Source organism: Rhipicephalus sanguineus, chromosome 10 (genome assembly GCF_013339695.2).
Source record: "Rhipicephalus sanguineus isolate Rsan-2018 chromosome 10, BIME_Rsan_1.4, whole genome shotgun sequence".
NCBI classification, from domain to species: domain Eukaryota; kingdom Metazoa; phylum Arthropoda; class Arachnida; order Ixodida; family Ixodidae; genus Rhipicephalus; species Rhipicephalus sanguineus.
The window spans coordinates 2,549,836-2,562,899 of record NC_051185.1 but is presented as its reverse complement, the minus strand read 5'-3'; the positions used below and the strand labels follow the sequence as shown (position 1 = coordinate 2,562,899).

The 13,064-nt window shown below is 48.0% G+C and overlaps 1 protein-coding gene across 5 annotated transcripts; it reads right to left on the bottom strand.

Annotated features, from left to right (window-relative positions):
• Positions 1–8,263: 8,263 nt before the first annotated feature.
• On the bottom strand, positions 8,264–12,234 carry LOC119372299 (uncharacterized protein K02A2.6). Of its 5 annotated transcripts, XM_049419560.1 has the most exons (3): positions 10,864–12,234; positions 9,673–9,764; positions 8,759–8,896 (listed from the first exon to the last, which is right to left on the bottom strand). In XM_049419560.1, exons 1-2 carry the CDS (start codon positions 12,202–12,204, stop codon positions 9,684–9,686), a joined length of 1,422 nt encoding a protein of 473 aa, XP_049275517.1. In that variant the 5' UTR covers positions 12,205–12,234; the 3' UTR covers positions 8,759–8,896; positions 9,673–9,683. The 5 variants fall into 5 exon arrangements, with proteins under 5 accessions (XP_049275513.1, XP_049275514.1, XP_049275517.1 ...); XM_049419556.1 differs by having other exon boundaries at positions 8,264–9,756; XM_049419557.1 differs by having other exon boundaries at positions 8,710–8,896; positions 9,673–12,234.
• Positions 12,235–13,064: the final 830 nt, after the last annotated feature.

The following is a 13,064-nucleotide window of genomic DNA, read 5'->3' as shown; positions in this document are numbered from 1 at the left end:
GGCGTAATTTTTTTCGCTGTTGTGGCAGCAGGAGCCTTAAAATACGCGAAAGAAAAGTTCGTCTTGCTCCCCCCAAGCAAGCGCGCCAAAAGTGTGGGCGTGGAAATGAACTAACCGGAACTACGTCATAGTCGGTAGTTTTGTCCACGGTGGTAGAATAACAGGTGGCCCCACGCGCCGCTCCGCCAATGCGCCGCGCGCGTCACGGAGGTGCTCGAGTTGCCGCCGCTTTTCCGCAAGGTGGCAGCAGGTATACTCTGGGCCGATATCTCCGCTCCGGCGCATTTGAAAGCATATGGCCAGCGTGCGTCGCGAGCATTTAAACAGCAATTTACATCTTAAGCTTTTGAGAAAGAGATCCGCGGTGTATTTATTACACCAGAGAGGCCTTGAGCTACACTGAAGAGTTGCCGTCGCTTAGAACGGACGCGCCACTAATGAAAGCATGCAACGCAACCAGCGTTGCAGAGGCGTCTCTTCCTTTCTGCTTGGTCATCTTCGATAAATGCGCAGGCGTCCGTGGGTGCAAGCGTCCGAAGAGCAAGAGCGTCCCTATGCGACGCAACCAAAGTCGCACTCAGCCTTCGAGTCATGATCACGGCCAGATCACGGTGGTCGTGATGAGGGGATCCCACGGCTTGAGATCCGCTCTGCGTTTGTTGCGCTCTGTCAAACCAACGCGCGCGACCGCATCGGTGTTTCCGCTCACTTTGTAGCTGGAACCACGGCTGAAACCACGGTGGCTCGATCTGTGCCGCTGATGCGGCGGCCACCATGGGACTAAAATGCTTCGCTCCAAATTGCAAATCTGGCTACAAAAAGTGCAAAGAAAAGCTGTGTCTTTTCTCCGCGCCGAAAGACGAAAAGCGACTGCAGTTGTGGAGAAATGCAATTCCGCGGAAAGACCGCCAGCTACAGTGCTCCCACATACATACGATAACGTGAAAACCAAATGCTTTTTTTTTTACTCTGTACACTCGCCGGTAGGAATTTTCACGCTTTCGAAAAAAAAAAAATGCGCGCGTCTCTTGCAATCGGCACCCTGTGACAGTCATATCGGGACTACCCGCGCCGATTAAAAAAATTTAAGCTTCATAAAGCCTGGCGCTCTTACTTTTGCGGTCGAAGCTGGCAGACAGCCACTAGACGCTATAGTAAAAGCACAAACAATCGTTTAAAGCCACGAAATTAGCTAGAGAAACCGGTTTTTACAACACAGCGAGAGCTTGCGGTGCGCGTCTTAGGCCCCAAAACTCGTCGCGAACCTAGCGGCGGCCACGAGCAACTCGAGCAGTACGGCGACGCGCTCGCGGCGCTCGATGGGCCATCTGTTTTATTCTACCACCTTGGTTTTGGCGGAGCCGTGGCCTCCGTGACTACTTCTGGCTGCGCGCGTTGGTGGAACTGATCGCGAAGGCCATGCTTTTACAGAGCTGATGGCCGATGACGCGGCACAACGAAGTTGACGTCACCGCCTTCGCTCAGCAGTTCAAGAAGCCCTGCGGCTGCAGCCGCCCTTTTTTTGCCAAGAAATGCCATTTGCGTTCACTTCTGTGAACTCTTACATTGGTTTTCGAATTCAGCAAGGATCAAACTATGATTACACATTCCAAAGTCATTTTTTTTTAAAGTGCTTCAGCTTCCCTTTAAATGCCATGCACGTGCGAATGATTGTCTTTCGCTGCGAAGCACCTTGTATGGACGATTTTCCGCAGCTGGTTTGTACAAATAAAATCAGATGGCGCCACTGGCACCATGGCGTTAGAGTCCCTGGAATGTGGCCTTGGGTAGCGCTGCTCAAGAGGGAGTTTTAGAATAGGGGCTCCAAAGCCCTTTGCGTGTGCTCGCTTTGGGTCAAGCAGGAACTAAGGAAGGAAGAAAGGAATAGGAGAGAAAGGAAAGGCAGGGATGTTAACCAGTCTAGAGGGACCAGTATGCTACCCTACAATGGGGGAAGGGAGATATAAAGATAGAGGCAAGGAGAGCACGCACGCACAAAAAGTCACACACATCTCACAGTCATGCTAACGTCGTTAGTTAGTTTTCGAATACGCTCTGCGGCGCTTTGGACACTCCCCCTGTTCTAGGTCACTCTAGTGTTGGCCAAGAGCCGTCGCTTCAGTGGGTGCCGTCATGTTTGTTTGACGCAAAGTTTTTGGGGCATGCTTTGGGGCTCTCGCTCAATTCGAGAAATAGCGTCCCCAACGCAAAACCCAAACGCTGTTTAGGTCTCGCGGGGACCGGAAGTTTGACTGAAGTACATGAAAAGATCGAGCTCATCCAAATCATGACTAGCCACATTAAACGGATCAATAAAAGTAAAATTAGTGATATACGAAACGATAACGTAAAACCAATAGAGGCCCACTTCAGAAGGGAGAACGTTTGGGCGTGTTGGTTTTTCATCGTTCTTCAGAAACCATAGCGCAAAAAAGAACACGGCACAAGAAAGAGCGCTTGTCCTCGTCTCTTTCTTGTCCCGCGTTCTTTTTTGCGCTATGGTTTCTGAAGAACAATAGAGGCAGCAGCAAAAAACGGCGGCCGCAGCAAGGCAGCTATATGTTGGAAAGAACATAATGTAGGCCGTCATATATAAACAGGGCAGCATTTCTAACAATTTTAATGGCATGTTGAAGTTGATTAAGGACTTTTACTCAGAACTACATGCTTGCAGCTTAAATGTTAATCGTCCTGCTCCAATTGGAAGCAAAATCGATCGCGATACCAAACTTCCAAGCGCAACTATCGATGGGGTTATTAAGACGCTTCAAGGCATGTCCCACGGTAAAGGAGTTGTAGTCGATGGCATAACAACCGATTTGATTAAAGACGGACTTTATATTTAAGAAGCTTGGTTATACGCCTTATGTCTTAAACATTCGAATGTACCAGAGTGTCGGAAAAACGCAAATGTGCTACAAATACACAAGGAGGAAGACGTGGAAGATAGTTTCTACCGGAGCCGCACTTGACTTTAATCAACCTAGAGAACAAGCTGGCTTCAGAAAAGGGTACTCTAACAATAATACCTGGGGTTTAACGTCCCAAAACCAGAAAAGGGTACCCTATATCATGGGTCGCATTCATGCGATTAACTAAATAATTGAAAAAACTACCGCGGTAGAGATACCAGAGGTTCTAGTGCCGTTGCGCCGACGAGGGGCACTGGAAACAAATGATTCGTTACACATATATAGAGGTATGGGGACCGATACCGCGCTCCTCCACCAAAGATGTTACGGGGAGACGACAGAAGAAGGCTGTATTTACAATACTGACACAATCACATTGAACAACCAAGATGGCGAAGCAGCAACGAACCAGTCCTCGTCTTCTTCGTCCTTTAGGTAATATATTCCACAGCTACTCTGCTCCTCCTCAATAAAAGCAGGAAAATGCCGATCGAGAAAGTGGCCCGTCAAGGAGACGCAATCTCCCCGCTGCTATGTAGTGTTTGTCTAGAGGAAGTATTTAAATGCTGGCATGAAATAAGAATGAAAAGTTTAACGGAGAATATTGTCACGTATAGTCGAGGTTCAACGCAGTCGAGCAGGCGCCAACAAAGAGAACTTGGGAAAATTCTTTACTGGGCAATCTTGTGGCCACAAGAAGAAAACTAAAAAAGGGAATCGCACGGCTGCGGATAGCCAGCCGAAAGGAAACGCCGCCCAGGGCCCGTATTCTCAAACGATCGCAAAAGGGTATCGCGTTTGGTGACGTACATTCTGATGCGTTCGATAACTGAAGGAACACTTGTCTGTGACATCATTGTTTCACTGGCCGTTGGTGTTACGAATGTCTCACAATACAGGAGTGAGTGTACCGTATACGAGCGCAGAGCGACCCGACTGCGGTGTTTTCGAGCTTATGCTGGCTTCTATGCAGTGGCCAGGCTTGGCTGTGGCTAGTTGAATTATAGGACGTGTTTAAAGTGCTTTCATCGTTTTTTTTGTGCAGTTGTTTAATGCACAGTATAATATTTAAGGAATGCAGCTTTGTGTGAATTGCATTTTCGTTGAGAGTTTAACACGGCGTACTTAGAGAGTTCAGCTGTGGTGTGCCGCCGCAGCGATATCGCCTCAACATCTCAACATGTTGCCAGCGCGCGGTAAACCACGCCAGAGCCATATATACCACGCGAGCAACGTACGGTTCATGTTCCTGGAACGTTCAAACCACGAAAAAACACGCGCTGGCAAATCACGAGTACTGAAAACACCCCAAGGTAATGCTCGCTGAAAGTTTCAGCGTAAAAAATGCTGCGCACATCCACCGAGAATAGAATACTAGAAGCTACCGCCTATGTCACTGAAATGCTAGACTTCACCACCAACCGACGGTGATAAGGTTTGTTCGTTTATTCCACGCTCTAAGCCGCAAAGGTGCGAAATGGGAGTAAGTGCTGCATTTCGTCCCCGCAACAGATAGTTAGTCCCCGGAGGGATTAACTGCATGCAAGACGAGGCTGCCGTGTGCAAAGTGAGGGAGGAACTGTTAGACCACAGGGAGCAACGTTTACTCCCATGGAACTTTCCGGCGCAGTGGCGGCCTCGAACGAATGGTCAGCATGCGCGTTTTCAAAGAGTCCGCTAAAGAAATCAACTGTTAACAGTTTATTTAAGTGTAAGCGGTCTTGTCAACTACGGCAACTGCGGCAGAAGTAAAGTAATATCGTTCATATGGCATAATAATAAACAAATGTGAAAAAGCTCCCACACAAAAAAAAAAAAAGTGCTCGCGCCCAAGCTGTATCGATGCGCGGCGTGGTGTTCTCGTCGTATGCACGCCAAGCTAGGACTCGGCGGGTTTGCGGTGTGTTGTGGATGTGTTCTCGTTTCGTGGTTGTGATTGCTGTCACTTCTGGTGCACTGAATCATCTTCGCGCTGTGGTAAACGTGATCCGCAACTGGAATGAAGTGCTACGCTATCGAAATGCTACGCGCCGACTGGGGCATCGCCTGAGAGGTGAGTGTAAAAAAGGCTGCCATCACTCCGCGTGATTTTACCTGTGTGCAGTTGATATGTAACGATCACCGCTTGTTTAACATTCACGTTCTGCGCGAACAAAACACGCATGATTGATGAGCTCGCGCGATACAGCGTCGCGAGTGCTGCCCCGCCTGCTATAGAATTACAAGCATGATGGTTGGGCCATCGAAGCATGGTAACCTCGGTGAAGGCTCAACATTAGCTGTAGCAAGTACAGCTGTTCAAAAATAGTTTTGTTTTCAGTGCTGCCCAAATAAGCGTTGTTTATCAGAAGTATTCGCGACTTTTTAAAAGAAAATGCACGTGAACTCCGCACAATATCTTCTATTGCAAGGTAAACAAGTCATTTGGGAAGATTGGCTGTTAAAATAGTACTAAAGGCTTAGCACCGCTAACACGGGCAGTCGGCGACGGCATCGGCGATTTCGCTCGTTTGCAGCGATGCTAGGAATCATTTAATTTTTCTATCTCTCAAATGAAGAGCAAGCTTCATTGATAAATAAGTGGGCCCACTAGCGTGTCGCTGTGAAAGCGTGAAACGTTAAACTCGAGGACGGGTTTTTCGAACTTCATAACACATTCTGAACTGTTCCATTGCACTAAATGACAGGTTCTGTGAAAGAGCAGTTTTCGTCAAATTTTTACGCATGCAGCATTTCTAACAGACGCCTTGTGACGTAACTGCAAGTGCACGACCAGTTCTGCCGGAAATATTAATGCTTCTGCAATTACTTTTTCAGGAAATTGATGAATGAGAGCGTTGTGCCTCCTGAGAAACGTCTTCAACATCTTGCAGCTATGAGCACGCTCTTAGCAGCTGTCGATGGTGCTGTTGCACTTCCTGACGTCGGCTGGACAGCATCCATTCGGATAAAACATTGCACTTTTCATTGTCTCTCCTATAATGCAGGGAAGCCATTCTATCTTCTGTATTCAACAAAGTTGTTCAATTTATGTGTACGCACGATGCTGCAGAATTGACACGAGTCGTTGAATGAACTTGGTTGTTTCTTTAGACGTTTTCGTGTTTTTGTCATTAAACAGACATTTTCGCTGAACGATATAACCAACCGTGTTCTGTACAGTGAGAAGTGAGCAAGCTTGGCACGTCGATGAGAGCATGTATCAGAACGTTTATATATACATACATTCATCAAGCGCCCAAATTCGCTCGAAACACGCGCGCAGAAAAACCAATCCAACGCATTTTACATTTTCATGCAGGTCTACTAGGCCTGTAACGTCGATATTTGCATGAAAAGAGTGCGAGCATGACACGAGAACCGAAAACAAACGAGGCGAGCAGTTCAACTTCCGTCGCAACTAGTGGTAAATAAAGCTAAGTTAGCTGCTTCGCAGCTGAGTCAGCAAGTGATGCTCCAGAGGCACAGGGGACTTGACTCTAACCTTCTCGGGCTTTTTAGTGCCATTGCCGTATTAACTGAGTTGTTTTTTTTTCTTGCGCAGCAAACCTTCGTTCGCCACAGTACGCGGCTGCTGCTTCCAGCATGCCACATCAAAACATAATCACATGTTTTTCATAGTCGACAACGCAGAACATCGAATATGGGGTACGCAGCTTTATTAGTTATTTGAACATATGACAGTTTGGGACTCGCCTAGAGTAGACGTATCGTATACGTCGTACACGGTAATATCGCGGACTTGGGAAATGAATTTTGCGCTAAGTCGGCTGGGTGTCATGTCGTCTGCCGTCTGCTCCAAATAATAAACGTGATTTACGCACATTTCTCTCTTAAGCTCGTTTTTCGGAACTGCCCGTTGAGCGGGGAGATCTTTTTGAAGTCGCACTGTAGGTGGCACATTGTGAGGCGCCGCAAATGCACCTCGAGAGCTCTGCACGTGCACGAAAGCGAGTGACAGCGCAGTGGCGAGAAGTGGAAGCATGCAACGTATATTCCGCGTTTCTCTTTTTCTGCCAGGAATGGCGCTGCCTGTCCAGAGTCGCAGCGCCACTAAGCGATGCTTGGGGAGCCTATTGACTGTGCCGTGGCGATCGGTCTCGTATACGCTGTGACTTGTCTTTCTGGGCAGCCAAACATTCTGGTGGGCAACATTGGTTGTGTCGGGGTGGTCGTTGAAGGTCTCGTACACGCGCTGAAGGAATGTGGTCGCTTGTAGAATATGGAGCTGACAGATGGTACTGGCTGATGCACAGAAAGAGACAACTTATTATTATATAGTAAGAATAGAAATTTAAGCCTGTGAATTTTTCTTCTTAGTTGCAAAAGCTGAATGTTGTGTACGGTCATTAGGTCACTTGGAGAATCACTGGGGCGATATTTAGAGAAGATGAACCTTATTGCTTTACGTTGGATCCTTTCTAGCGCATAGATGTTAGCTTTAGTGTAAGGATCCCATACGATAGCTACGTATTCGAGCTTGGGACGGACAAGTGAGGTATAAGCAATTAGACAGGTCTCAGCAGGAGCATGTTTTAATTTGTGTCTGAGATAGCAGAGTTTTTTGAAAGCTGATTCGCAAAGGTGAGAGATGTGCGAGTTCCAACTGAGATTATGAGTTATTGTGAGGCCGAGGTACTTCTATTCCTCAACCTCGGTAAGTGGCATAGATGCAAGATTATACGTAAATGACAGTTTATTAATTTTTTTGGTGATTTTCATAAATACTGTTTTATCAATATGAAGCTGCATATCCCAGCGTACGCACCATGCTAAAATAATTTGAAGGCTAGAGTTTAGGGTAATTTGATCTTGCCGGCAGGTGATTTCATTAAAGAGTAAGCAGCCATCGGCGCACAATTTTATCTGTACAGGTTCACAAATAGAGTCAACAATGTCATTAATATATATGTTAAATAACAAAGGTCCAAGAACACTTCCTTGGGGAACGCCAGAAGTTACAGAAAGGTCACCGGAAAAGCAATTATCAACAACAACGAATTGCCTACGGTTAGTGAGGTAAGCAGAAATCCAATTTACAAGATATGAACGAATATTCAGATTTACAAGTTTTACGATTAGTTTTGCGTGTGACACGAGATCAAACGCCTTACTAAAATCCAGAAATGTCATGTCAGTTTGTCCTGATTTGTCGACAACGCCGGCAAGGCTATTGTATCGTTGTGTCCAGTAAAACAAACATGCTGCACCGGGCGATGGGGGAAAACAGGGCGGCTTTATTGCACACCAGTACATATATAGGATTTAGAAGGGGGCGTGTGATTAGGCCGTTAACAGATAAGCTCTTCGAGTAGAACGTTCAACAGATACGAAACGCTATCGTGGCACGCGTGTAGTGCTCGGCGCCCAAAATACGATACATCTTCCTCTGTTTGAAAACAAAACAAGGAAAGGGAAAAGAACATCAATGAAAGTTGCGAGGCACGCTAGTTCAAGGCACTTGCACGAAGTTCTGGTCGTAGGCCAGGCGGTGAGGCGCTCGACGTTGTCTGAGCGACCTTCTTGGGATTTGTGTGGACGAGACACTTGTTGAGGCAATGGGCTGTGCGGCCGTAGACGGAGCTATGCATTCTGCACGTCGATGTGCGAGCGCGTTGCTTTGGCTAGACTTTACCTCGAAGTCGTCGTCGTCGTATTCCTGGTTGTTGTGTCGGAAGGGCTCCCGCGTGAGTAGTAGGTGCTGCCGGTTGCGCCTGAGCACCGTGCCGTTTTCTGTGACGACTGTATACGACCTGGGGTGACCAGCAGACTTGAGCACTTTAGCTTTCGTCGCCCATGTTCCTTTCTTTATCCGGACCGTATCTCCGGGGCTCAGGTGCGCCAATGGTCTCCTAGAGTGGTCTGTCTGAGGACGCCGGAGCACCTCGTGCCTGGTGTTGCCTTGAACGTCAGGAATAGTTGTGCGGAGCCGTCGCCCCATCAGCAGCTCAGCGGGCGATGCGCCGCACTCGAGCGGGGTGGTCCTGAAAGCAAGCAGTCCCAACCAGAAATCTTGTTTCGCTTCACTTGTTTTTTTGAGGATGCGCTTAGCTATCTGAACACCTTTTTCCGCCAACCCATTAGAGCGTGGGTATCCTGGACTAGACGTTACATGCTTGAAATCATACAGTTGCGAGAATAACGCAAATTCATGACATGAAAATTGAGGGCCATTGTCAGAGCAAACTTCCATCGGAATGCCGTGCCTAGCAAAAATGGCGCTTGTTACGTCAATGATTGTTTTGGCCGTCATATCTTTGAGGAGTTCAACTTCGGGGAAGTTTGTCAGGGCGTCGTAAACGCACAGGTACGACCTCCCGCCGTATTCAAAAATGTCAATGCCGACGCGGTACCACGGTTGGTCCGGCACGGGGCGCATCAGTAAAGGCTCTCGAGGCTGGCTATATGCGTACTTTTTGCAGATAGAACATGTCTGGACGAATGATTCTATGTCAGAGTTCATTCCCGGCCAAAAAACTAGTTGTCTTGCCCTGGCTTTGCTCTTGTTGATTCCCAAGTGCCCTTGGTGAATTCTTTCCAGTGTCTCGCCTTTCATGCTAGCCGGAATAACCACTTTGCAGTCTTTGAGCAGGACCCCTTTCACGTTTGATAACTCTCCCTCGAATCGTTTCCACGGCCCCTCCAAGCACTTTCCAGCTTCTAGGTCCCGCAGCACGTTCCTTAGTTGTTCATCTCGCGCCGTTTCCGTGGCTAGCCGCCTCCATGTGCCCTCACTAACAAGTGAAGAGACTGTACTCACGGCATGTACTTCTACATCGTTGCTGTCGAGGTCGCAGGCCGTTGTCTTCGTTGTGGCACGTGACAACATGTCAGCCAGGAGGAGCTGCTTACCTGGAACAAATTTCAATTGAACGTCATAACGCAGCAATCTCAGAAAGAATCTTTGCAACCTCGGAGGCATGTCACCAATCGCCTTCTGGGAGATTGCGATCAAAGGGCGGTGGTCTGTTTCAGCAATAAACTGGCGACCGTAGACGAAGTGATTAAACCTTTCACAGCCAAACACTACTGCCATAGCCTCTTTTTCTATTTGAGAATAACGCTGTTGTGTTTCGGTAAGCGCTCGTGACGCGTACGCCACGGGCTTCCATGTGTCATTGTGACACTGCAACAAAGCGGCACCGATTCCGTCTCGGGACGCATCACACGACACTTTTGTTGCTTTAGCCGGATCGAATACCGCCAACACGGGCTGTGTGCTAAGGTAGTCGCAGAGTTCTTTCCACTCTTTCGCGTGGTTGTCGGTCCATTCGAAGACGGTATCTTGTCTGATCAAGCTTCTCAAAAGAGCAGTTCTTTGAGCTAGTGAAGGGAGAAACTTGCTGAAATAATTGACGACACCTAACATCCTTTGCACCGCGAGCTTGTCTTCTGGGGTCGGCATATGCAGCATGCAATTAATCAGCGTCGGGCTTGGCCTGATGCCTGCTTTATCGATTACGTCTCCAAGAAACTCGATTTCCGGGACGCCGATACTGCACTTCTCAGGATTGAAGGTCAATCCGGCGAGCTGTGCAGCAAGCAACACAGATTTGAGGCGTTCATTGTGCTCTTCTACCGACGAGCCCCATACCAGAATATCGTCCACGTATATTTTTACGCCGGGAAGGCCTTCGAAAATTTCATTCAGCGTTTTTTGGAACACTTCTGAGGCGGATGATATGCCGAAGGGTAATCGTAAAAAGCGGTAACGACCAAATGGGGTAGAGAACGTGCAAATCCGCGATGTAGAGTCATCCAAGGGTATTTGGTGAAATCCAGAGTTAGTGTCTAAGCGGGAGAACACAGTTGCACCAGCTAGCTCGGCTTCTATATCCTCTCGTCGCGGCATCATGTAGTGCTCCCTCTTTATGCACTCATTTATTTTCCTAGGGTCGATACAGAGACGAATCTTTCCGTTCTTTTTGCGAACGATCACAAGAGGACTCACCCAGTCGGTAGGCTCGGTGACCCTCGTGATGATTCCGGCGTGCTCCATCCTGTCGAGTTCGTCCCGTAGTGGTTCCGTCAGGGCCAACGGTACACGTCGCACTGGTTGAATGACTGGCACAGTGTTGTCTTGAAGCACCATGTGATATACTTTTTTCACGCAGCCAGTTCCAGTGAAAAGATGACGAAAGTCTTTCACAATTTCTTCACAGCCGTCCTTTGATACGCTGTGAACGCGTGAGAGCAATCCAAGGCGTTCGGTTGCTTGTAGGCCCAGGATTGCTTGGCGACCTTTGCGTACTACAAAAAAATCGAGAGGAATAGCTCGGTCACCCAGCGTCACTTCCGTACAGACGACTCCAAGATGCTTGATCGTGTCTCCACCGTACGAATGTAGCACCACGCTACTCTGCTTCATTTCAGGGCTTGGGTGCATCTTATTGTATATACCAACGGGCAGCAAGTTGGCCTGAGACCCTGTATCTACTTTAAGTTCGACCGAAACGTTGTTTACGGTCATTCGAACCGTCCAATCACGTTGGCTTATTACTCCTCTTGCCGATACCTCTAAAACGCTGAAGTCATCTTCGTGATCTTGAATTTCGCCAACCAGCGCGGAGGATCTGCAGCAAATTGCAAAATGGTTCCTCTTTTGGCATTTTCTGCAAGTTCGTCCGAACGCAGGACAGTTTCCAGGCTGATGTGTGCGGCCGCATTTGGAGCACTTGTACATCTTCACTTGCGCCGTTTTGGGGTTCGGGCCTGCGTTACGAACGGCGTCCACTTGCTTTTGACCTTGTTCCCAGGTTTCTTGGCGAAGCGCTGATGTTTCGGCTGCCTTGCAGACGTGCTCAGCCTTCTGCAGTGTCAATTCGCAGTCCCTGAGCAGCTTTTCTCTGACCCTGTCGTCGTTGGTTCCGTACACAATCTGGTCTCGGACCATAGAATCTAGAAGCGCGCCGAAATTGCATGCTCGTGCCTGCTTCTTCAGATCCCGCAAAAAGTGTTCGAATGGCTCACCTTGGCTTTGCACTCTCTTCCGAAATACGTAGCGTTCATGTACTTCGTTGGTCTGCAACGTGAAATATTCGTCGAATTTCTTGATGACCGTCGCGTAGTCGGCCTTGTCTTCGCCTTCCGTGAAGTTCAGTGTATTGAATATCTCGATGGCGTCTTCCCCTGCGACACTGAGAAGGAGCGCTGTCTTCGACGACACTGATCGCTGCTTGTCAGTTGGTTCCGATGCCGCCAGGAAAAGCTCGAATCTCTGCTTAAATGTCTGCCAATTCTTGCTTGCTTCTCCCGTCGTGTTTAACGGACCAGGTAGCCTCAACGAATCCATTGCGTATTCCTCGCAGCGCTGGCCGTCGCAGATCAACCACTTCTGACACCATGTATCGTTGTGTCCAGTAAAACAAACATGCTGCACCGGGCGATGGGGGAAAACAGGGCGGCTTTATTGCACACCAGTACATATATAGGATTTAGAAGGGGGCGTGTGATTAGGCCGTTAACAGATAAGCTCTTCGAGTAGAACGTTCAACAGATACGAAACGCTATCGTGGCACGCGTGTAGTGCTCGGCGCCCAAAATACGATACAGCTATTAACTACAGTAGTTAATTGGGTTACAGTGGAAAGGCCCTTCCTAAACCCATGCTGCATAGGAGTTAGAATGGCTCGATCATCAAGAAACGTAGTGTTTTCGTTAGCGATAATATGTTCTAAAAGTTTACAACAAGAAGAGGTTAGTGATATCGGGCGGTAATTTTGAACTAATGATGGATCGCCTTTCTTTAGAATCGGAATGATACGAGCAGATAGCCAGGCGTTCGGAAGCACAGCTGAAGATAGTGATGCACGAAAGATGATAACAAGAAAATGCGATAGCATTTAGGCGTATCTGTGGAGAAACACGTTTGGTAAGTTGTCAGGCCCGGACCGTGGGCCCGGGTGATGATTTTGTTTTTGTATTCAAGAGCATAGAAAATACGCCTGGCAAAGAAATAAAACTAAAGTCATCTTTGACTGGTGGGTCATTCACGTGATGCTGAACAGGCGAGCTTGAGAAAATACTATTGAAATAGGCATTGAAGTGAGCAGCGATCTCTTGTTTAGCGACAACAGAATTGCCCTCGTGCATAATATGGTCGAATGGTTTACTTTATTTGCTGAGAAAGGGGTGTTCAACCGACCCCTGAGT